The 26,289-nt window shown below is 32.4% G+C and overlaps 1 protein-coding gene across 1 annotated transcript in view; it reads right to left on the bottom strand.

Annotated features, from left to right (window-relative positions):
- The window catches only part of LOC134684746 (MAM and LDL-receptor class A domain-containing protein 2-like), a 160,945-nt gene that overhangs the window by 67,633 nt on the left and 67,023 nt on the right, over positions 1-26,289 (bottom strand). The window contains exons 73-102 of the mRNA XM_063544053.1: positions 25,990-26,142; positions 25,345-25,601; positions 24,761-24,992; positions 24,194-24,328; positions 23,645-23,769; positions 22,874-22,958; positions 20,468-20,545; positions 19,865-20,011; positions 19,354-19,514; positions 17,392-17,587; positions 16,870-17,019; positions 16,149-16,394; positions 15,616-15,711; positions 14,375-14,515; positions 13,782-14,038; positions 13,287-13,371; positions 11,982-12,203; positions 11,189-11,545; positions 10,723-10,869; positions 9,325-9,669; positions 8,926-9,069; positions 6,394-6,653; positions 5,683-5,767; positions 4,990-5,073; positions 4,385-4,537; positions 3,539-3,813; positions 3,086-3,173; positions 2,248-2,669; positions 1,678-1,768; positions 924-1,345 (exon numbers count right to left, since the gene is read on the bottom strand). Coding sequence (XP_063400123.1) covers positions 924-1,345; positions 1,678-1,768; positions 2,248-2,669; positions 3,086-3,173; positions 3,539-3,813; positions 4,385-4,537; positions 4,990-5,073; positions 5,683-5,767; positions 6,394-6,653; positions 8,926-9,069; positions 9,325-9,669; positions 10,723-10,869; positions 11,189-11,545; positions 11,982-12,203; positions 13,287-13,371; positions 13,782-14,038; positions 14,375-14,515; positions 15,616-15,711; positions 16,149-16,394; positions 16,870-17,019; positions 17,392-17,587; positions 19,354-19,514; positions 19,865-20,011; positions 20,468-20,545; positions 22,874-22,958; positions 23,645-23,769; positions 24,194-24,328; positions 24,761-24,992; positions 25,345-25,601; positions 25,990-26,142 — 5,639 coding nt within the window. The remainder of the gene's footprint in view (positions 1-923; positions 1,346-1,677; positions 1,769-2,247; positions 2,670-3,085; positions 3,174-3,538; positions 3,814-4,384; positions 4,538-4,989; positions 5,074-5,682; positions 5,768-6,393; positions 6,654-8,925; positions 9,070-9,324; positions 9,670-10,722; positions 10,870-11,188; positions 11,546-11,981; positions 12,204-13,286; positions 13,372-13,781; positions 14,039-14,374; positions 14,516-15,615; positions 15,712-16,148; positions 16,395-16,869; positions 17,020-17,391; positions 17,588-19,353; positions 19,515-19,864; positions 20,012-20,467; positions 20,546-22,873; positions 22,959-23,644; positions 23,770-24,193; positions 24,329-24,760; positions 24,993-25,344; positions 25,602-25,989; positions 26,143-26,289) is intronic.

The raw sequence follows: 26,289 nt of genomic DNA, 5'->3' as shown, positions 1-26,289 counted from the left end.
GTGAAGAGTCAAAAATTAATTTTATGGTTCCATAAAGTCAAAATAAATGATAGTCATTCATTAAAACATTAAAATTTCTAACTGACCAGATGTTCTATTATTAGAATCCTTTATTGTGGTGTATACAAAATGCTTATGTGTATACATTCAGTTATTATGATAGCTATTCTCTTATAATAATTATGATTGATTGATTTGTGTTTAATCTCACTTTCATCAGAATCGGCTATTGCACCGTGGTCAGTTTTTTACTGTAAGAGGAAGCCGATGAAGTGTCAGAGAGAATAATCATCCTTTGGCTGGAAATTTGACAATCCAAGTCAATTAAGATTGGAGTCAAATACACCTGTCAAGTGAAGGGTTCAAAGTAATGTAAATTCAGAAATTATTGCGTGTATTTATTATTACCATTTTGTCATTTTAGACTTAAATGCGATTTTAATTTTTACGATTTTGAGAAAAATCCTGTTAAATTCATATAAAATATTTCAAAATGCGAGTTTAAATTATTGCGTGTACAACTCAGTCGCATTTTTCTCAATAATAAAAACCTCGCATTAATTTCTGAATTTACAGTAATACCCTCAGTGTTGACAGGCTTATGATACAGTAGTCAAACCACTCAGCCATCAATTACCCATGTAATTAGTATTGGTATATACTGTGGATTCATTTATTTTCGTGGGTACCAATTTTCGTGGATTGAGGAAAACTTTCATGTTCGTGGATATTTGATATCGTGGTTTTGCCTAAGTCTGCATACAAGCCTATTGAAAATTTGTCATTCGTTGAACGTTTAAGTTTGTGGTTTAACTGTTCCCACGAAATCCACGAAAATTGGTATCCAACGAATAATAATGAATCCACAGTATTTTAAAACTACAAAATATATGTTCAAGGAAATAAAATATAAAATCTGGTACCTGATATGGTTTGGCTGTGTATTTTGTTGGAATGTTCATCTGTCCATTCTGCCATACATCACCATTATCACCTTTCTGTTGCCATAGCAATGCTTCTGTTGATATGGTATCTGATGTTTGATTCAGAAGAATGTAAATGTTCAATGTGTCAACATCTGCTCCATACATATGGTACCAGAAGACATAACAGGATCCAGTCTGTTTTGGCGGGAAAACTTCACTGACAAATCTTGCCTTATTGCCTGCCACTCTAGGATTACTTGTTTCAATGTACATGTAGTATCCTAGACTGGTTCCTTTGGTGTGGTCAGTGCTGGGACCAGTAGAGGCACTAGCACTCTTTCCTCTGTGTCTCAACCAATCAAAATCATCTGTTTGAAGATTTTGGTAACTACAAGTGTCTTTTTCAAAATCACAGAATCCTGAAATTACAAAAATTAAAGATTGAAAAGGACTAGCATAAATATTTAAACTTTGTACAATGTATACACAAATCTTTATATTGTACCTAAATTTAGTAATTCAAATTATCAAACACATTTCTTTTACATTGTAACAGCAAGTTTTTAAAGATCACACTTTAAAAGTAGCAAATTTAATAGGAAATTAGTTTCAATTTTCAAAATAGTTTAAATTCTGAGAATAGTTATTTACTTTACATTGAAAAAAATTGTAACAATAATGGAACAATGATAACTGTAGTACCATGGAAACTCTAGAACTAAAATAATGATAGTACTATGCAATGCCTTACCTGGTGAATTACAAGATCCAGGTGAAATTGAGACATCATCAATTGCTATATCTCCTAGGTAGCCATTTCCTCTAACACCCTCAAATACAACCTGAAATAAAATTATTGGTTCATTTTAACTTTAAAAATGCGCTCGTCAAATGAAACAATCTCAGAAACATGATAGCCATATTTTTTTATTAATATATTTTTTACATACCTCAGACTCGCCATATTTTTTTTATTAATATATTTTTTACATACCTCAGACTCACAGTATCAAAATTACCCAAAATAAGAAATTTATTATAGATGAGAGGCTGATATCAAATAAAATTAATTGTGTGTTTGTGTTAAATTCCAAAAACTTTTCCAGCACTCATTTGGTCTTTCTTTAGTAAATCTACCTTGAACATAGATAATTTGACTGCAAGATAAACATGATAAAACAGGAATCTTTCTCTTATTCATATATATCTATTTAGGCTTCAATCCAATATAACGCATTTCATTTATCATCTGAAAGAAAGGCAGGTAAAAAAAGAATGTATGAAGATTTATATCGAAGGCAACATTATAGACAAGATTTACCTGGAAAGATTGTGTTGGGTATAGAGCAACTTGTCCAATCTGCCACTTATTCCCTTGGTTGAAGTTTCTGTTCCAGATAGCATTGCCTGCCTGTTGGGATCCTGTGTTCATTGTATAGATATTCAAAGCTCCAACATTTTGTCCATACATATGATAATAGAATTTCAAACACTGTGGAGAATTAGCATTAGCTTGGTAAGATGGTGTGATGAGGTGGGTCGTCTGATTTGGTCTCATTGGAGATGATGATTCCATAAACATGTAATGTCCCTGTCTTGTACCGAGGGTATGGTCAACAGTTGGTCCAGTTCCACGGCTTGGTGTACCTCCAGCCTGTCGTTTCCAGTGATATGTATCAGTAACATTGTTTACGTATCCACACTGGTCATTCTCAAAGCTACAAGATGTACTCGTGGTGCTTGCTAAAATTGCAACAAAAAAAACTTTTTTTAATGAGGCTTAAAAAGATAGGCACAAGAAAATATGGGGATTCATGCTAGAAAAAAATAATGTTCAATTGAAAATCACTATTTCTAGTTTTTCTTAGAATCTGGAATATATTTTCAAAACATGCAAACTCAAACTGATGCTTAAGTTACAAATGATACACTTTATTTCTGTGTAAAAATAGTAGTTTTGATATGCACTTTGCTTTTTATAGACTGACTTATATCTGGTCAAAGAAATCCCTTTAGGAGATATTTTAGTGCATCTTATACAAATTATAAATCCTATGAAAATAACAATCTTCCTTCTTAATTTACTTTTTACTGACAAAAGTATTGTTATCATCATTCTTTTCTTTGTGAGATAGAAATAAATAATTTATTTAACTTACCTGGATTACATGAACCAATAGCCATTCTGATGTCATCAATAGCTATATCACCACGGTAACTTACTCCACGGAGTGCTTCAAATATCACCTGTCAAATTAAAAGACTTGTATAATTTTTCTTCAAAAGTACCTAAAGCAACACAAATGGCATTCTTACAGAGAACAGAATTTATATGTAAATGGTCATTACAAAAATTCTTGCTATATTAGAACTTGCATGAAATTTAAGAAATCACAGACAAATCTTTCCAAATAAAAATTATAGTCAAACCTGCTATAAAGGTCACGTCTATTTAATTAAACATGTATTGTCAGATCACCCATGAATTTCCCAGCTATAATTATACCTATGTATTTCAAACATTTATTCAAAAGTTACCTCTCTTATACAGTCAGTTTAATATGGTCACAAGAATAATTTTTATATACAGGTTTGACTGTATAAATTGTTACCTGGTAAGATCCTACAGGGTTAATTGGTACTTTGCCCTGTTTCCACTGGTTACCCTGTGTACCCTTGCGTGTCCATACTGGGTTGGATAATGTTGGTCCCAGATTACCAGAGGCCTGCACATACACATTCAGTGTGTTGATGTGAACACCATACATGTTGTACCAAAAGGTTAGACATCTTTGTTGAGAGTCACTGATACTAGGGGAGACAATCCTGGCTTTATCATTGACACTATGTTGGCCTGACACCTCAATGTAAATATACCATCCATTTTCTAAATCAAAGTAATAAAATCATTTAAAACAACATGTCTTTTACATTCAAAATAACACACAAAAGCAACATGCATATCTTTTAAAAGTCTTTAGAACTTTACAATATTCCAGTTCAATATACAATTATACAACAATTACACATAAATAGGGATTTCAGTTTATGTAAATTCAGATATAGATTTAGTTATATGAAATGTAAATATTAATAAAGTATCTTCCCAAATGTGCATGTGCCTATACAAAGTCAGGAACTTTCTCAGTAATTATTTTTGGCATGAGTTTTTTGGTTCTTAATAATAGAATTTGAAGTTAATGGCAGATCAAAACCAGCCTTTTGTTCACATTTTTTTTAATATCGACAATTAAGAAGTCAACAATTCATATAGACACCTGTCTATTGTTGAAGACCTCAGGTTGACCTCTAGATGTCTTTTAGTTTCCTTTAAATAAGTTTCTGTCTAAATGACTGATACTAATATCGCATTTATTTTCTTCATATATAAGAAGATGCAATTGATTATCGAAGAGGTATAATTAATGAGATTGAGGGGAACAGATCATATAACTTACTGGTGCCAGTAGTGTGATCAACAGTGGGACCAGTTAAAGAGGAACCAGTTGGACCTTGTGCACGGGTCCAGTCAAACTGGTCTGTTTTATCCTGCTGCCATTGACACAGTGGTTGCTGGTTGTTTTCAAAGTTACAATCATACTGAGTGGGTGCTGTTAAAAAGAAATGCAAATTTTATAATGAATTATCATGTCTAAAAATAAACACACTTCTGTGAAATAAAAAAAAGCATAACCAACATTCTGATGAAATGTTAAGATTGAAAATGTGAAATGAATCAGAAAATTGTATGGTCATTATGATATTTCATCTCCTTAAGATCTGAAATGAACATTAGCATTTTACTTAAATTTCACTATTTTTATAACTTCATATGATATGCATTTAATTAAGAATCTAAGAGCATCATTGTTCATGATAATTCATTTTACGTTATAATTCCGAGATAACACCTATAACGGTTGTAAAAATTAATTTGATTATTTCGTTTTTATCATTCATATACACAAATTTGTCTGAATATGTTTCTGTTTACTATTTTAAGTAATGATTATTGTGAAATAATATAATTTCAGTAATCTGAACTGTGCTGGGTTGTACTTACGTGGTGTAGTTCCGACAGTTGGTGTAATGGTTGTCATAACAGTTTTACTGGTCTGTGTACTTGGGTCAGCTTTGCTTGGTTGTACTGTTGATAAATAATCAAGAATCATAAAAATGGAAATGGGTAAGAGATTTTGGTAAAAAAAACAACTAAATACATTTGACTTGACAATTGAACTTTCTTTCACAAAATTGGATGAGAGAATATAAATTATACAAGATTTGAAAAGGATTCCTCTTTCATGTAAAAATTTCAATAACACGGGAATGGCAAACAAAAATTGTCTGTATCAGTACTGGACTGAGTACTTGAGTTAGCTTTGCTTAGTTGTACTGTTGATAAATAGTCAAGAATTATAAAAATGCCAACAAATAAGAAATTTTAGTAAAATAACTATAGAAATCAAATTTTTTAATTCATCTATCTTTCACATGACTGAGCTAAAGAATATAATTTATATAAGATCTGAAAAGGACTCATCTTTCATATAAAGGTCTGATAACCCTGGAATGGCAAAAGATAATTGTTCGTACCTGTAACCAGCTTCATGTTATCACAAGTTATGAATGTCTACACTGTAAATTTGGCACTGACAGATATCATATTTAAACAGAAAATTTCAAAAGCAGACAGAAGAATTTGGAACACAGTGAATTAAATACTTTAAAAATGGGAACGCTCCTTAATACTTACATGTACATGCATCTAATGTAAAGGACACATCATCAATGGCTATATCTCCTGAATAACTCAATCCACGAATTCCTTCAAAGATTACCTACAAACACAATTATATCTTTAAAGAAGTCATTTATTCTACATATCTACATATATTTAGTAACTCACTTAATCATCATGCATATTACATCCATCATTTAAGCTACATTGCTCAGGGGCCATTTCAATCATTTTTTGGTAGGGATGAGCAGCTGAAATACCCAGTACCTCATCCTTTCCATCTTTTTTGAAATACAGAATATGACCCATCAAAAAATACACCCATAACTGTGATGATAACATTATTTCATAAAGAGTGCAGATGTATTACATATATGTTTGATTAATAGTTTATGTATTTCTGACAGGTTTTTTTTTTTTTTTCATCTGTGAAGAATACAATGTACCAAAATCTCCTTAGTTTTAGAAACATTTGATTTAATCAGCAGCCTTATGATATACTTCATCTTAATTTCTCAACCTTACCATATATATGTATTTTTAAGCTCAAAAGTGTTCCTTATTCTAGCGGCTCATCCCTACTACTCATTACATACAAAGTATCAATCTTGAGCTGCATTGATCTCTTAGTATGATATGAATTACTTACTGTGTAAGGCATACGAGATGGCAGTACTACATTGACCTGAGCTGCATTGACCTCTTAGTATGATATGAATTACTTACTGTGTAAGGCATACGAGATGGCAGTACTACATTGACCTGAGCTGAGTTCCATTGGTCATTCTGGTTACCACTGAGACTCCATACAGTCTGGTTAGAGTTAGATATCTGTACCAGTACATTCAAAGTTCCGATTCCATTTCCAAGCATATGATACCAAAAGTGTAGACATTTGTTTGGAGTAGGATTAAACTGAGGACTTTGTAACCATGCCTTGTCTCCACTCACTCTGGGGGCACTGGATTCAATGAAGGAGTAGTGTCCTATAGTATAAAAAGAAGCATTTTCATTTGCTTTGAAAAGTTTTATTATTACAATGATGTACTGTTGATTCATCTTTTTTAGGGGGGTATCAATTTTTGTGGATTGAAAAAGGTTGCATTTTTCATTGTATATAAGCTTTTACAAATTTAGCCAGTGACTGATAATTTAAATTGGTGGTTCACCTGTACACATGAATTCCAGGAAAATTGGTGTTTAAAGAATAACAATGAATTCACAGTGTTGCAAAACACTTACAAAAAATTAAATAAATTCTAAGAAAAAAGTCCTGCATCCATCAACAAGATATAACTAGTACATACAGATATACATCAGTTTAAATCTTTACACACCTCAGCCATATCTTCTGCCCTTTTTGTTAATTTTATTTATTACAGAAATAAAAATTTTAAACTAGAGGCTCTAAAGAGCCTGTGTCGCTCACCTTGGTATATGTGAATATTAAACAAAGGAAGCAGATGAATTCATGACAAAATTGTGTTTTGTTGATGGTGATGTGTTTTTAAATCTTACTTTACTAAACAGTCTTGCTGCTTACAATTATCTCTATCTATAATGAAATTGGCCCAGTAGTATCAGTGGAAATGTTAATTAAAAATTTACAAATTTTATGAAAATTGGTAAAAATTGACTATAAAGGACAATAACTCCTTAGGGGGTCAATTGACCATTTTGGTCATGTTGACTTATTTATAGATCCTACTTTGCTGAACATTATTGCTGTTTACAGTTTATCTTTATCTATAATAATATTCAAGATGATAACCAAAAACAGCAAAATTTCCTTAAAATTACGGATTCACGGGCAGCAACCCAACAACAGGTTGTCAGATTCATCTTCCAATTACAGGGCAGATAGATATTGATCTGATAAACAAATTCACCCCAAGTCAGATTGCTCTAAATGCTTTGGTTTTGAGTTATAAGCCAAAAAACTGCATTTTACCCCTATGTTCTATTTTTAGCCTTTGTGGCCATCTTGGTTGGTTGACCTGGTCACACCACACATTTTTAAAACTAGATACCCCAAAGATGAGTGTTGCCAAGTTTGGATTAATTTGGCCCAGTAGTTTCAGAGGAGAAGATTTTTGTAAAGATAACTAAGATTTACGAAAACATGGTTAAAAATTGACTATAAAGGGCAATAACTCCTAAACGGGTCAACTGACCATTTCGGTCATGTTGACTTATTTGTAGATAATACTTTGTTGAACATTATTGCTGTTTACAGTTTATCTCTATCTATAATAATATTCAAGATAAAAACCAAAAACAGCAAAATTTCCTTAAAATTACCAATTCAGGAGCAGCAACCCAACAACCAATTGACTGATTCATCTGAAAATTTCAGGGCAGATAGATCTTGACCTGATAAACATTTTTATCTCATGTCAAATTTCCTCAAAAGGTTTTGGTTTTTGAGTTATAAGCCAAAAACTGCATTTTACCCCTATGTTCTATTTTTAGCCGTGGCGGCCATCTTGGTTGGTTGACCAGGTCACGCCACACATTTTTAAAACTAGATACCCCAAAGATGATTGTGGCCAAGTTTGGATTAGCTTGGCCCAGTAGTTTCAGAGGAGAAGATTTTTGTAAAAGATTACTTTAATTTACGAAAAATGGTTAAAAATTTACTATAAAGGGCAATAACTCCTAAACGGGTCAACTGACCATTTTGGTCATGTTGAATTATTTGTAGATCTTACTTTGCTGAACATTATTGCTGTTTACAGTTTATCTCTATCTATAATAATATTCAAGATAAAAACCAAAAACAGCAAAATTTCCTTAAAATTACCAATTCAGGGGCAGCAACCCAACAACCGATTGACCGATTCATCTGAAAATTTCAGGGCTGATAGATCTTGACCTGATAAACATATTTACCCCATGTCAGATTTGCTCTAAATGCTTTGGTTTTTGAGTTTTAAGCCAAAAACTGCATTTTACCCCTATGTTCTATTTTTAGCCCTGGCGGCCATCTTGGTTGGTTGACCGGGTCACGCCACACATTTTTTGAACTAGATACCCCAATGATGATTGTGGCCAAGTTTGGTTTGATTTGGCCCAGTAGTTTCAGAGGAGAAGATTTTTGTAAAAGTTAACAACGACGACGGACGCCGCACGCCGCACGCCGGACGCCGGACGCCGGACGCCGGACGCCGGACGCAAAGTGATGGGAAAAGCTCACTTGGCCCTTCGGGCCAGGTGAGCTAAAAATCAATTATTTGACATAAAACTTGGCTGCCATACCTGATCCAGAACCATCACTAACTGTATGGTCACCTGTTGGTCCTGTATATTGTGAAGCAGTCTTTCCTGTGCCAACTAACCAATCAAACTGGTCTCCTTTTATATTATTCCAAGCACAGAAACCTTTTTCAAAGTCACAATTTCCTGAAAGAAAAATTAATTGGTCTGTTTACTCAATACTGTTTAAAAAGATGAGAAATAAAACTAGAGTTGACAAATCACTGCTACAGAATATATTTGCAATATCCCTTTCCATATCCAAAATGAAAATATTGTCAATTTGATTGAATTTCCATTTATAGGAGTTTGTTAGCTAATCATGACCCTTTTGTGAACACTTTTTAAAATATTACCAAAAACACATCATATTTTTAAACAACAAATTGTGTTCTACATTACCTGGTAGGGAACAGCCTCCACTTGAAATAGAAACATCATCAATAGCTATATCACTGTCATAACCAGATCCCATCACTCCCTCAAATAACATAGAAAAGTTAGTTGTCGTTTGTAATGTAGCTTGTCCCAAAATCCATTTGTTGCCTTGGTTACCAGTTTTGGTAAATACTTTCTTTACTGAAAACAGCTGGCGAAGGTACACATTAAAAGTTCCCATTCGTGATCCGTACATGTGATAGTAGAATGACAGACATGATCCAGGTGTTATGGGATAGTTTGCACTCATTAGAACAGCTTTGTCTCCTGGACGTCTAGGTGCACTAGCTTCTGTATACATGTAATGTCCTGTAAGATGAAACAAGCAATAAGTGCATTTAAAAAGTAAAATCACAAAAATACTGAACTCTGAGGAAAATTCAAACCGGAAAGTCCCTAACCAAATGGCAAAATCAAATGATAAAACTCATCAAACGAACAGACAACAACTGTCATATTTCATTTGTATTAAGATTCATATTTCAATCAAGCCTTTGATAGACTGTTATATCTACTTCATTATCAATGTAACACATATATTCTTTTTACATTCGAAATAACTTTATTTTATTTGACTCTAATACTAGCACATAAAAAATTACGCATGAATTGCCATAATTTGAAAATATTAATTATTTTTATTAAGCAGGAAAATTGAAAACTAGAGGCTCTTAAGAGCCTGTGTTGCTCACCTTGGTCTATGTGCATATTAATCAAAGGAAACAGATGGATCCATGACAAAATTGTGTTTTGGTATTGGTAATGTGTTTGTAGATCATACATTACTGATCAGTCTTGCTACTTACAATTTTCTCTATCTGTAATGAACTTGGCCCTTTAGTTACAGAGGAAAACATTTTGTAAAAACTTACCAAAATTTACCAAATTAATGAAAATTGTTAAAAATTGACTATAAAGGGCAATAACTCCCAGTTGTCCAATTCATCTGAAAATTTTAGGGCAGATAGATATTTAAAATATTAACAAGTTAACCCCTTGTAAGATTTGCTTTAAATGCTTTGGTTTCAGAGATATAATCCAAAATCTACATTTTATCCCTATGTTCTATTTTAACCATGGCGGCCATCTTGGTTGGTTGGCCGGGTCACCAGACAAATTTTTAAACTAGATACCCTAATGATGATTGTGGCCAAGTTTGATTTAATTTGGCCCAGTAGTTTCAGAGGAGAAGATTTTTGTAAAAGTTGACAGATGACGACGACAACGGACGACAGACACAAAGTGATGAGAAAAGCTCACTTGGCCCTTCGGGTCAGGTGAGCTAAAAATAATTGAATATAGCGCTTTCATAAATTTTGAAAATATAAAACTGAAATTTAACAAACAGGTATAAAGTTTTACCAGCATTGGTTCCATAAGTATGGTCAGCAGAGGGACCAGTTCCTGTACTTCCTGTTCTACCAGCAGACCTAGTCCAATCAAATGTGTCTATCGTAGACTGTGTATAGCCACAGATCTTGACATCTTCAAAGTTACACATTGAGGAAGCTGAAGTGAAAAAAAAATCAAAATAATCATCAAATCATATATACTTAAATAAAAGATAATTTTCCCCATAGTAATTTTTGCCCTTTGTAGATGTATTCTACATAAAAGAATGATTAAAAAAAAAAATAAGATGTGGTATGATTGCCAATGAGACAACTATCCACCAAAGTACAAATAAATTGGATTTAAGCAATTATAGGCAATGGTACTGACTTCAACAATGAGAAAAACCCAATTTTATATCAAGCCATTTTTCCATTATTCTAGATCATTTTCAAGTAATATTCTTTGCTGGCAGGGACAATAACTTAATTCTTACATGTTGTTGCAGAGCAGGGTGAGAAAGAGTATGAAATATCATCCAATCCAATATCTCCCTGATAACTGGTACCCCTAACTCCTTCAAACACCATCTGAAATGGAGTCTGACTGACAATATTGATTTGTGCCTTGTTCCACTTGTTACCAAGTGTACCAGTATGTGTCCAGATTGGAGTACCCAGTTGTCCTTTCTGTTTTGTGTACAAGTTGAGCGTATTGATATGAGCACCATACATATGGTACCAGAAGGTTACACAGGCTCCACTGGTGGGATTAATGTTAAGGGAGATAATCCTGGCAGTATCATTGACTCGTCTGGGTGAAGAGCTCTCGATGAAAATGTAGTGACCTGTTCCTGGAAGAAATCAAAACAGATAATAAGTATATAATCAACAGTATGAAAAGTCATGGTTTATGCAATATAACATACAAAAACACTGTACAATATTTTTCAATAATATTAAGTATATATCGATGTTATTCTGTACTGAATTTGTTATGACTGCCATATTCAATGATCACTGACACTGAGAAAGGAAATGGTGAATGTGTCAAAGAGACAACAACCAAACCAAGGAGAAGAAAACAGTCCAAGGCCACATATGGGTCTTCAAAACAGTGAGAACTCAAACATGTTTGCCATCTGACAATAATCAGCAGTAAACTCCATATTCAATTAGTAATCCTGTATCTTTTAATTATATCAAATTTTTAATATCAAAGCTGCTGAATCTCAATATTTAACTTGATATCCTAATTACTATCTAACTTTGATATAATTCATAACTTACCATTCTGGAACGTGTGGTCATTTGTAGGACCCGTTTTTCCAGTGCCAGTTGGACCACTGCTAAATGTCCAATCAAATATATCAGTCTTGTCTTGGGTCCATCTACAAATTCCTCCACTCTCAAAGTTACAATCATAAGGTGTGGCAATCCCTGGGGTGGTCATTACAGTTGAAGATGGTACAGGGGTTGTTGGTACATAGGAGGAGGCCTCTGGTGGCAGAGCTGTTAAACAATGGATATATAATATCATTAGGTTAACTCTACCACTAATTGCTACCACAAAGGGAAAATACAAGCAATTTGTGTTGCATTTTTACAATATAACTGTATATAACTAAAACTTAGCAATTCTGACTCAAAAGTTACAAAAAATAATAAAGGAGTAGGTCCAGTAAGACCCCTTTTTGGCCCCAAAATATAACAGTTTTACAAAATTGTTATAATGTAAACTTAAAGTTATTTATTGGAAAGTAGATTTTTTCTGCAACATACATATAGGCTGTTTTTGACAAGACAATGTACATATAAAGGATACTAGCATCATTAAGTCATGCTAAATTACTGAAATCATCACTTTTATAGCATTTTAGTTAAATTTTAGATGGTTTCCATCTAAAATGAAAGTTGTCGCATTTATGTTCCTTCTTAATATTGAAATGTAAGTTGTATTTGATGATAATACATAACATATATAAAGGTTGAGGATGAAAACGGATGCGGCCACTTTCATTTTTGACAAAAACCATCTGAAAAGTGACATTTTTTGGCATACTTGATAGATTTTTCATATTTAAGCTTGTATCGGATTGTTTTTCATGACTAAATCAGTAAAAATCTTTCACACAAACTTATTGAATCAACTGAAATAGACATGTCCAAAATCTATCGTCAGATGAGCCTGAAATTTGAGGCCAAATGCCTTACTCTTTTGTTCAGATTTAACACTCATGTGCTGTTTTTTATTATATAATCTGAACAAGATATAACTGTATACAACTTAAAATTAGCATAATCTGAATCAAAAGCTACAAAAAACATTGGACTTGATCAAATTTAACAGTCATGTTCTGTTCTTTACTATTTAACATGCATATGAAAATGCTACTTTCTACATAAAATTCTTCTTCTATGTTTTCAGTTTCAGTAAACCACCAATATATACTGATGTTAACTTTCCCGCTCATGCCTGGTAAATTTTGTTTTCTTTATTTTTGTTAGGTTACATATTTGTTATGTTACATATTTGTTATGTTACATTTTTTCTTTGATTTTAAATTTTTTGAAACAATGATAAAAACAACTTACTAGGACAGCCCGTATTAGTTAAAGTGATGTCGTCCACAGCTATGTCTCCTTTGTAACCATTTCCTCGTACTGCTTCTATTATCAACTAAAAAATAAAAAAGATGGTGTCAACATCTAGCAAAGAAATTTGTTCAAACCACTGTTCCAGCATCTTAATTTTGTAGTGAGTTTCAAGCCAGCTTGCCCCTGTTAAAGGCAAACCTGTAACTGTCAAATAAGGAACAGAACTAATAGCCTTTTTTTTCATTGCTTTTGGTTTTATTAAGTGCTTGTATGGATTTTTTGACATAAATTGATACATCATATATTTTTTATCAATCAGATTTAATATTACAATCTATTACTGAAAACTAACTTATTTTTGCTGATATTTTTTTGCGTTTAGCTAAAGATCACTTTTTTTTCTTAAACACAATTAACATACACCACCAACATCAAAAGTAAATCTATAACATTAAAATTATCTACAAGGCATTAAAAGATAAATAAACCTACATAGAATGGTACTTTGCTGGAGAATGTGGTCCTTCCTTGAAGCCATGTGGCCCCTTTGTCACCTTGTAGATCCCAAACTTTGAAATTAGATCCATTCTGAGGCTGTATCCATACTCTCAGGTTTCCAGTGTCTGGACCATACATGTTGTACCAGAAGTTTATACATCTAGCAGAAGTAGGATTAAACAACTGACTACGAAGTTGTGCCCTGTCACCTGGACGTCTTGGATTAGATGCCTCAATAAATATATACTGACCTGTGAGTACAAAAAAACTAAATTGTTCAAAAAAAATTTGGACAATTTTATACTTGTCAAATATTCAAAATGCCAGATTCTTGTAAGTTTTGGGTAAATATTCCAAAATATTTGATTTCATACAGAAGCTGGTTTAGTTTTGTATGATCTCTATTTGGTACTGTGAGTGTTTTTATAAAAACCAATCTTTGTTTACCTGTCCTGGTTCTCTTAGCAAGATAACATATAAGTCAAGGTAAGTATATTCAGAAACAGGATGTTTTTTACTTGTTCTGAAACCTTTGATTGGTCTGTTATAGGTTCTACGAGTATTTTCTAAAGAAAAAAATTGTTTACCTGCACTGGTTCCCTTTGTATGATCTGCACTAGGTCCTGTGAGAGTGCTAGATGTTCTTCCTTTTCCAAGGACCCAGTCAAAGTTATCTCCAGCTTGAACATTCGTCCAAGTACAATATCCACTCTCAAAATCACAGTCACCTGAAATGAGTTTCAAATGTAAAAGCTGACAACTCCGAGAGTCTCACAAGAGTGGTCAGTGTATGTAGACTGAATGACAAAAATGCTACATTCCTGAGGGACCTGATGGGTTATTTTTGTTCTTCATGATCGGCACATTTTCGCTATAGTGATCAGTTTTTCTACAGATTTTTTATATTCTTATTTTTTCGTGATCTGTGATCATAGAAATCTATTTTCTGTTAATTGTGATCGACAAAAAAAAACCTGGTGAATCGTGATGAGATCCCCCCATCAGGCCCCTTATTCCTGATGAATCTTAACAACTTTACATGGTTTAGAATACCTAGAGGATACAGAAAAGGAGGTAGTGAATTCCAATACAGGTCATGAATAACCTAGACCTCATAAAGACCTTTATACCTGTATATTCAGAAATAAATAAAGATATTTGAAAGGAAATTATTTGTATCATGTTGTTTGTAAGGCAATATTGTAAAACAACTTATTTTTGTAATTGTAATATTCTGGTATCTATTCATCCCATATTTGTTATGAATACCTTAGGTTTTGCATATGCAATAACCTCAAAATTGCCCAGGGCAAAAAAGAGTATATTGATATTGTGCCCAGATTCCAAATGACGTCACATCATTACATCCTTAACCACAATTGATAACACTTTTGTGTTGAAATGTTTAAGATTTTACCTGTTATGTTTAATTTTTCTCTTTTCGGCAGAACTTAAATATGTGATAAATATATTATAACATGTCTTTTCCATATTGTCCCTGGTATCATCCCTCGACCCATATCGGCCCTCGGCTAAAGCCTCCAGGCTGATATGGGAGTATCATGATGATACCAGGGCCAATATGGAAAAAGGGCATATTATAATCTATACTAACGTGACTTTCACAAGTACAAGAATATAAATCAGCGTGCATATGCAAAAAATTGTTCTTTCATTATTTAATTATATCAAGTAAATTAAATGGCAAAGGGTCTTGAAAGGGCTTAAAGCAAAATAAAGTATCCATGAAAATAAGTTGGTTTACAGTAATTGCTCCCTATCTGCTGCTAATGAAGACCAGACCAGACTGGCTTACCTGTGAGAGGACAAGCTCCAGCTATAGTGCTAATATCATCTAGTGCTATATCACCCTGTACACCATTTCTACGGACGCCTTCAAACACAACCTGTTCAAAAGTATGCAATAATAAGTATATAGTCTTTATTATTTAAATTTTAGTTTCTTGTGTACAATTTGGAAATTAGTATGGCGTTCATTATCACTGAACTAGTATATGTTTGTTTAGGGGCCAGCTGAAGGACGCCTCCGGGTGCGGGAATTTCTCGCTACATTGAAGACCTGTTGGTGACCTTCTGCTGTTGTTTTTTTATTTGGTCGGGTTGTTGTCTCTTTAACACATTCCCCATTTCCATTCTCAATTTTACATAGAATGAACAATGAATTTAATGTAAGTATTGAACATATTTTGTAATACTTAAAAAAAACAATCTTGCTTTTAATAATTAAATATTCAATAGTTATTTGTTAAGAGAGTGCAAAGCTTGAATGATGTCATCAACAAGATTTTTAATTCTGGGTTACCAAATAACTTTGAAGAAGACTTACATTGAAAGCTTGTGCTGATTGTATCGTTACTTGTCCTTTGATCCAGGTGTTGCCCTGATTAAGTGACTTGCTCCATACTGAATTTATAGGTAATGTTGAACCAGTCTTTTGATAAATATTCAATGTACCAATATTTCGTCCGTACATGTGATAGAAGAATTGTAAACATGTAGGTTGTGTGAAGGTAACTTGAGGACTGATTAATCTGGCTTTGTCACCTGACACTCGAGGAGCACTTGTCTCTATGTACACATACTTTCCTAAAAAAATAAATAACAAGTATTTCATTAATTTGTTACTATTTTCTTTCTAAATTTAAAAAGTAAACCTTTAGATCTATCCAAATTTTATAAGAGTAAATAAAGATAATTTAGACAAATTTTTAAACAAAAGAAAGCATTTTCAGCACACAGTTTCGTGCCTCTGATATATATTTAGGCAATATAGGAAAGGTGTACTGACATAAGTAGTCTCTAAACACATAAACTCCAAATGGAAGCCATATTAACTATGTGTATTAGTGAGAAAAATGTAAAAGCATAAAAATATAGTATATATACCAATACACATAATTAACAGCGCCTGATGATGTTTCATAGCCTATCACCAGGCACTGTTAATTATGTATTTTGGTATATATACTATATTTTTATGCTCTGATATATATATACTTGAAAACACAATTTTTCCAACAATACTATCAAAACTTGTGTCTTTATTATACAAAATCCTGACCTGCAGATGTTCCAAAAGTGTGGTCAAATTTGGGTCCAGTATTTGTTGAGCCTGTACTTCCTTTCTGCTGTGTCCAGTCAAATATATCTGTCGAATCCTGGGTCCATCCAGCACAAAGAGATGAACCTTCAAAGTTACAGGCTAGACCACCTAAAAAAAATACATTACTTGTAAACTATTTATTTCTATCATTGATTTAAGGTGCGCACCAAAAGTTTTTTGGACTTGAAAATAAAATATAATACTGTAGATTCTTTATCGTTATAGCCATTAATATGTGCATATTATCAAGAAAATTTGATTTTATGGTTTTAACAAGTTCAATGTACAAGATGATGGGGAATTTGTATTCTGTCCAATATGTAAAATCATGGTCAATTTATACCCCAAAAAATTCACTGGTGCTCCACAATAAAAATAAATCAGCTAGCTTTGGTCTTTTTTTTTTGGGGGGGGAGGGGGATGAATATATCAAGAATGTTATATATCCTCTGTCGATTATTCCTCATTTTTTTATCATACCTGCTGCCTGACATGCTCCTGCTATCATTTTGACATCATCAATAGCTACATCACCACGGTAACTTCTTCCCACAAGTCCTTCAAACACTACCTGGTACTGAGATGTCTGAGCTGGTACCTGAACCTGTCCTTGTTTCCAACTGTTACCCTGAGTACCTTGTCTTGTCCATAGTGCATTGCCATAATTACTTCCAATCTAAACATAGGATAATGAGATTGTCAGCTGTCATTTAATATTACAAAGGAAGTTGTAAATTTAATTTTAATCCCATAAGAATAATGCAGATCAATTTTAAAAAGAAATCACCTAAATTTCATTATGACAACAATGAGGGGGGTCGGAGGGCTCCTGATCCCGAAATCCAGGGCTTATAAACATGAAATCCTAAGGTCCTGAATTTAAAAAAATGAAAAATCCTTATATACTCTAAAAAAATTTGTAAGGGTTCCACGGAACCCAGTGTCTCGCCTACTTTGCTGTAAATCGCAGGCTCAACAAAAATAAGGAAAAAATCAATAAAAAAAATCCTCTTGATACTATCTTTGGATTGTAAGAAGCTTCTGTCCAAGTTTGGTAAAAATCTAGGATAGTTAATGAATCATATAAATGTTTTGAAAACTTTAGCTGCAAACTGTAAGTTATATTAACTGGAAGAAAATCTAAGCCCATTTAAAAGTAAAATACGGAAAGTAGGATCGCTTAGTCTCGCTTTTTCGACTAAAGTCGAAGGCTCGACAAAAAAAGAATTCCCGGATCCTGAAAGGATCAATCCTGAAATTCCAAGCTTAAATATACATGATCCTGACGTCCAGAAAAAGGTCATGCCCCCCTCAACAATTTTGTGACTTAATAATCAAAATATCAAATGATTTTAACTTCATTTTGAAAGTTCCTAGGGACTTCAAATTCAACGTTAACAGTTCCCATTAACTACAAGCTTTCTATTGATTTCAAATTGTATAAAAACACATTTCTTCTTTGCACCTTTCATATTGAAATCAGTCATACTTATATGTAATATATTGGGGTCAATTCAAAATAGAATTTCTTCCTTTTGTGATAGATTTAATATGAAAGATTCGCAATAACCTAATATCAGAAATGAATGGTAAAGCACAGAAGGTATGGAAATGTAATCAACTCTGAAGGGATGTTGACTACTGTAACAGATTAAGGATGTACTTAGGTGAGGTTTTGGAATTTGTGTCAAATGTTCAGACTCCTTTGTGTTTTTCCATACAATACAATGTAAAATATTTTGCCCCATAACACCCATTTATTTTTTCACATGACACTTAATAGCTCATGAAAGGTCATTTACCAAAAATTTAAAAGATTCTTGATTTTCTTCCTTTTGTTTTGAGACCAAAATAATACAATGCAAATATAAGGCAAAAGTCGGGTTCAGCCTTTTCCCACCATATGTTAAGTCTCAAATATCTCGAAAAGGAGGTCCATAATCTATCAATATTTTTTGCTTATCTTTATCCTTAATTCTCTACCAGCTTATAGTATCAATTTTAATTTCTTAATTTCTTAATTTTTACCTAACCTCACCTAAGTACATCCCTAATACTGTAAATTCAAAAATTATTGCGACGTTTTTATCATTGCGAAAAATGAGACAGGGTTATTGTAGCAATGATTTAAACTTGCATTTTTTTATTTTTTTTAGGAATAACACAGAATTTTCCTTAATATCGACAAAAATTAAAATCACATTTAAGTCTACATCAACAAAATTGCAATAATTAATGCACACATTAATTTTTAAATTTACAGTACTATTGAAATAAATCAATAAATCTTTGCTCTAACCTGGGATTGCTTATGTGATAAATTCATTACAAAAACTTGACTGACCAAGAAATGTCTAAGAATATTGTGCAAGTATCCATTGTTTTTTTTAGTTTTTTTTTAAATCAAAATTATTCCTTGTGATACTACCCCAATACCTTTACCTTTATATAAACATTGAGCATGTTGATGTTTGGTCCGTACATGTGATACCAGAACTGTAAACATTGCTGCTGATTGGCTGGAACATTGGCCGATGCCAGATGGGCACTATCATTATATTTCCTTGGGGCTGATGCTTCAATATACATGTACCATCCCTGACCTGTGAATTATCAATAAAAGTTAGTATATTTTTTTGTGGGGGAGAATAACATGTGATAAAATTTCATCAGAAGGAAAAACAACTATATGTCCATGCAATTATAGGCATACCATCATCTATCATAGACAAGTAAAAATAGCATCAAAAATTTTCAAATTACATGTAATACTACGTACATTATGTAAACATTTCTATGAAATCACATAAATTTTGTCTCATTTTTTTCGTTTTTATTTTTATTCTGCCATTTATTATAACATATCAAAATTACATTATATATATCTAGCCATTGTTCATAATCATACCTTTTGATGGAAAAATGGAAAAAGAGCCACTTTATTATACCATACCTGTTCCTGTAGTATGATCATTTGTTGGTCCTGTTAATTTTGAACCAGTTGGTCCCTGAGCTCTCGACCAATCAAATTTATCATCGTTTAAATTGGTCCAGGTACAAAGGTTACTTTCAAAGTTACAATCATATGCAGACTGGGATACTGTAAAGAAATAACTACGTTTACTCCTCCTTTTTTTATATAAACAAACAAATGTTAATTCATATATCATTGCACGCATTTATCATTGTGATTTTTAAAGAATGGATGAAAGTGAATGATTACTCATTGCAATTTCAGAAAAATATGAAAACAAATGTATGTAACGAATTTTTAATATGAGTTCTTATTACTGAGATACTCATCTGTTTGCATTGTTTGAAAAACTCCCAATAATTTCTTAATTTACAGAGTGATTGGTAGTAAAAACAACTTAAATTCTAATACATTTAAAGATTGCTAATGTTTTATATCTATATTAGTGTAGAGCTTCTTGTTATCATCGCTTGTCTTAACCATTGAAATTCATTTCCCTTGTCTTCAACATAAATCATCAAAAACTCCCAATCTAAAACATATCAAATGAAACCAACATCACATGACATACACACTACATACCAAATGGAGGGTTAGTTGTCGATGCTGGTAGAGGTGTTGTTGTTGGTGCTATCTTTGGATTGGCATTTGCTGGATTATCTAAAAATAGAACACACATGTAGGTTAGTAATAATAATAATAATAATATAATAATAATTCTTTATTTAAAGAGGGTTACACAGTTAGCTATAAAGCTAATCTTCCCTGAGGCCCTCATGAAATACAATGAAATATAACAAACAATTACAAAATATCAAACAGACACACATACATGAATAATGAAATAAAAAATGAAGTATACAATTTTCACAACAGGTAAAAATTACAAATTCACATATGACATATATTTATAGTAATAACATCAACAATAACAAGTTTGAGTAAGTGTGTGAAAATAATTATGCATATAAAAAACACAGCTTCTTAATGTTCCAACCAGTAATTTTTTAAATCTTTTTTTAATGAGCTTGTACTTGATGTTGATTTTTTCATGGATATTGGTAAATTATTCCATAAAATAGATCCTGAATACATAAAAGATTTTTTATAAAGCTCTGTTTTGGCTTTTGGAATTTGTAAATTTTTGCAAGAGGCATTTCTCAAACAATATTGCTTTATTTCTGGCATTTCTTTAAATTTTTCGGTTAGATATACAGGGGCTTCATTTTTAAGGCATTTCTGCATCAAAACTGATTTGTGGTATGAGATTCTGTTCTCTACTGTCATCCATCCAAGCTGTTTAAACAGTGGAGCTGATGATGAAAGTGGATCAGCATCTAAAATAATTCTTGCAGCCCTTTTCTGCAATTTTATTATTCTGACTAGCTCATTTTTAGCACAACCACTCCAAATAATACAACAATAATCTAACAGTGGGAGAATATAACCATTATAAAATAATTTTCTTAGATCAATATTTAGAAATTTCTTGATTTTAGAGAGTAAAAAAAGTCTAGATGAAATTGATGAACATAAGTAATTAATATGGCCTGTCCAGGACAGATTAGAGTCAATTCTAACACCTAAAAGTTTTTCAATTGACGATTTTTTAAGAATATTATTTTCAATAGTTAGTACTGGTTCTGCTTGATTTAAACGTAGCCTTTGTCTTGAACCTATAACCATACATTTCGTCTTTTCTGAATTTATGAACATGCTATTTTCATGACACCATTTTTCAACACATTGGAGATCATCTTGTACTTTTAATTGCATATCAGCAATAGTCTTTCCTGATGTATGCATAGTTGTGTCATCAGCATACAGGTCTGTATGGCAGTTTTTGATGTGTAATGGAAGGTCATTTATAAACAAAACAAACAAAATTGGACCAAGTATTGAGCCCTGTGGAACACCAAAATTTATAAACTTTTTTTCAGAAAACTGATTATTTATATGTACTTGCTGTGTTCTTTCACTCAAATATGATTTAAAAAAATCAACAGTATCTTCATGGAAGCCATAAATTAGAAGTTTTTTACATAGAATTTCATGATCAACAACATCAAAAGCTTTCTTAAAATCCAAGAGGACTGCCAAATTGATATTTCCATTATTCATTTCATGTAGCCATTTATCAATAATATTAATGAGGGCAGTTTGGTTAGTGGTTGCTGTTTGTTCATATCTGTGATAATTGGTAATTTTTTTCGTAAATTGTTATAAATTATGGTGTTATTTTCTTTATTGGATCATTTCATATTTTGTCTTGTCATAACCTGTTACAGCTTTCTATATAGTATGATTTTTTCTCATCGTCCAAGGCTGTACAGTTGCCTATAATTGCTGACATCAACTTCATTTGAACTTTGGTAGATAGCTGTCTCATTGGCAATTATACATCTACTTATTTTTGTTGCTTTATCTTTGACTTTGAAAAGTAATTCTTTTTTTTAAAGTCCTTATTCAATATTTGTCAGTAATTTTATTAAGTTTCTCCTGTGAAATTGTTGAATGTCAAAACAAACATATCAAAGTATTACTATCTTTACTGCAGCAGGATTTCTTCCACTATATATTGTTTTAAATCTAAAATGAAAACATGTGTTGTTTTTTCCCAATCAATCACATTTGAAATACTATTTGATATGATTTTAAATGTTTTAAAGCCACCTCTAAGAACTACCTTTGGGCTATTGTGTGATGGCAAGTTTTTATTGGTAAAGGAAGCCAGAGTGCCTGCAGAAAATAATGACCTTCGATAGGAAAACTGACAATCCTAGTCAATTAACATTGGAGTATGAATCACCTGCAAGAGGGAGGTTCAAACTCACAACCTCAGTGTTCACTGCCTAGTAATTACAGTAGCAGAACTACTTTGACCACTTTGCCACCGAGGCCCCTCATTTGAAATTCTAAATTCATACTATGATAGAGGTAAATGTTGGAACTTAAAGTTTGTTTGTTGTCATGGAGACAGTTACTTACATCCGCAAGATGATTGTGTGACTGTGACATCATCAATGGCAATGTCACCTTGGTAGTTTGTTCCTCTTATACCTTCAAATGTTAGCTGTAATAATAAAGATATATACTCATAACATTAAGAACGACTCAACAAATTTACAGTAAGTATCAAATAACAATTATCCACTTTTTTTCATTTTGTAAAACTTATTGGAAATGCAAACATAATGACCTAGCCCTTGGAAAGTCAAAGGACTACACCCAGTTTTATTAATAAGGGGGGGGGGTCTAAGATAGGTCAACCTTCCTCTTACTTGTTATTCTTATTTTCAGTTGATGTGTTAATATATCTACCCTACAAACAGTGCTGCTAAAAAACCTCAGAAATAAGAAATATAATATTTACATTTTGAAATGTTTTAAATCACTAACATATGTTCCTAAATCACATGAATAAGTTACTTATACAGTATATATTAGTCAGGAGCCTGTAATCTAGTGGTTGTCGTTTGTTGATGTGTTACATATTTGAATTTTGTTGATTATTTTGTACATAAATTAGACTGTTAATTTTCTCATTTGAATTTAATTATATTTGTCATTTTTTTACCTTTTATAGCTGACTATGCAGTATGGGTTTTGCCTATTGTTGAAGGCTGTACGGTTGACCTGTTAATTTCTGTGAAGTTTGGTGTGGAAAGATGTCTCATTTGCAATCATACCACATCTTCTTTTTTATACAGATGATTGGAATAGAAATATCAGACTTAATTTCATTAAAGAAAAAGTTACCTGATATGCTGATGTTTGTGTGGGGATAGGCACTTGACCTTGAACCCACTGTGTACCTTGGTCACCAGATAATGTCCACAGCCATGTCCTGGAAGCACTATCATTCACATAAACATTTAAAGCTCCTGGAACAAAAGAAAAAGTTATTTAACATAACTTTGGGCTATTTCAGAAACTATATATATAGAGATTGCATGACCCTTTTCAAATATCCATCATCAATGCATATATAAACTAAAGGAAATCTTAGACACACTAAAAATGCCACTGTCAATTAACAAAAGAAGATTTTTTATTGATTGTTTTGTTTTTTTGCTAAAAATGATAAGCAAAATTTAATGTAAAAAATGTTGTTCAAGTAATGGTGCCTTATAAAACTAAAGTATGATTGTCTGTCATCCCTTCATATAATTTTATTATAGATGTTTGGATTTCAGAATGATTAATTTTATCATGTAAAGTGTTGATTAACTTTCTTAGAAATACAAAAGCGTACTTATACTTGTTTTAAATAATTTAAAGCAAGTAAACAAGAAAGCTGTAGCATACCGACTCCATTTCCACTCATGTGATACCAAAACTGCATACAAGCTGCGTTCTGGGAGAATGGGAAACTGGTACTGATCAGCCAAGCCTTGTCTCCCTTGACTCTTGGTGCTGAAGACTCAATGTACATGTAGTGACCTACAAAGTAAGTATATGTTTTATTCGAAGTTGAAGTTTAGCTATTACAAAGATTATTCAATTAATTGGATCCAAGAATTAGCTGAAACTTACGATGACGAAAAAAACTATAAAGCAGAAATAAATCTCGCCTCAGTGGCTTCTGCGGCAAGAGCAACAAAAAAGTAGTTTGTATAATTGATTGAGTTTTTTATTGGTGTTTAATGCCCCTTTAACACTATTTTGCTACTTATTTTGGTATTACTGGTGGAGGAAGCTGAAGAGCCCCATGGACCTTCGATTTGAAAACTGAAAATCTTAGTCAATGCATCTGCCTCATGCGGGATTTAAACTTGCAACCTCTGAGTAGACAAGCTAGTGAAATAGTAGTTAAACAAATAAGACCACTAGGCAACCAGAGAACCCACTTGTAGTATAAATTACCATCCTTACCTAACAGAGAACCTATTGTGTGGTCATAATTTGGTCCTGTTCTGGTACTGGAAGTTTGTCCTTTTTGTCTCAGCCAATCAAACTGATCACCAGAATTTGTGTTTACCCAATTACAAGTGTCTTTTTCAAAATCACAATCACCAGGGTTACCACATGCACCCTGGGTAATCTGGACATCATCAATACCAATATCGCTGTACACTGGATTTCCAATAACTCCTTCAAAGACAACCTACAATAGGAAAAAAAAAATCTACTGAATCATCTCTTATTAAACTAGTAATTCTTATTTTACATTTACTTTTTCCTCAAACTGATGAAAATGTTTAAAAAATAATTTATTATAAGTATTCATAGAATGGGGGAAAAAAGGATACAGTTCATTTATTCATGACAAAAAACCGTAAAATGCACCTTGAAAAAAAACACCCAAAAATACAGCACTTTAAATTGCTATTCCTAATATCAAAGTCTCAAGATAAATGAAGATAAATAATTCAAAAAGCTAAGATTTTAAGAAATCAAATAGGAACAAGTGCATTTTAACAGAAAAATAGTTATCCAAACTGCAAGATAAACCTCACCTGCCAGGATCCTTGTGAAGAGACAGTAACTTGAGCATTCTGCCATTTATTAGCTTGGTTTCCAATCTTTGACCAAATAGGTGTACCTAAAGCTCCACCTATCATGGCATACACATTTAATGTTCCCATTGTTCGTCCATACATATGGTACCAGAAAGTCAAACACACCCCTGAAGTTGTTGGGTTGGTACCGCTTATCAAACGGGCCTTTTGACCTGATCTTCTTGGTGAAGAAGTTTCGATGTATACATAATATCCTGTAGTTGGAGATAGGAAAAAAATACTATTACATAACATTTAAACTTAGTGAAATAAGTAATCATCTATAGAATTCATTAACGAACCATTTAGCTTATTCAATGTTATCCTAAATACCTTTTTTCAGATTTTTTTTTTCTTTCGAGAGTTGTGTTTTCTATTTCAATAAATGTAAAACTTATACATGAATATGTACATGCACAGATTTGAAAATGCATGAAGTCTTTAAAATAACAATTTTTCCAAACATGAAAAAAAAACTTGAGTTCACTATAGCTATTTCACTAAATGTAAAAAATAATTCATGATTATAAACATGCACTGATTAAAAAAATGCATAAAGTCTTCAATATTAATTGATAGATTCCAAGTAAGATATAAACTGACCTGCTGATGTTCCATAGGTGTGGTCATTTGATGGTCCTGTGCTGCTTGATGCTGTTCTTCCATTCTTTCTTGACCAATTAAAATCATCATCCGTAGCCTGAGTATAACCACACAATTGAGTATCTTCAAATGTACATACTCCATTGATTGTACCTAAAAAATTATAAAAATATGAAAGGCATTATAACTTAAAGAAATGTTTTTTTGAACAACTATCATTAAAATTGTACAAAAATGTATCAGTAAAAGAGGGTAAAAGTTACCAAAGGAACATTCAAACTCACAATTGGAAAATAAACT

Source organism: Mytilus trossulus, chromosome 9, assembly GCF_036588685.1.
Source record: "Mytilus trossulus isolate FHL-02 chromosome 9, PNRI_Mtr1.1.1.hap1, whole genome shotgun sequence".
Lineage (NCBI taxonomy): Eukaryota > Metazoa > Mollusca > Bivalvia > Mytilida > Mytilidae > Mytilus > Mytilus trossulus.
Note: the sequence above shows the minus strand (reverse complement) of the source record. Positions and strands in the feature narration are given on the sequence as shown.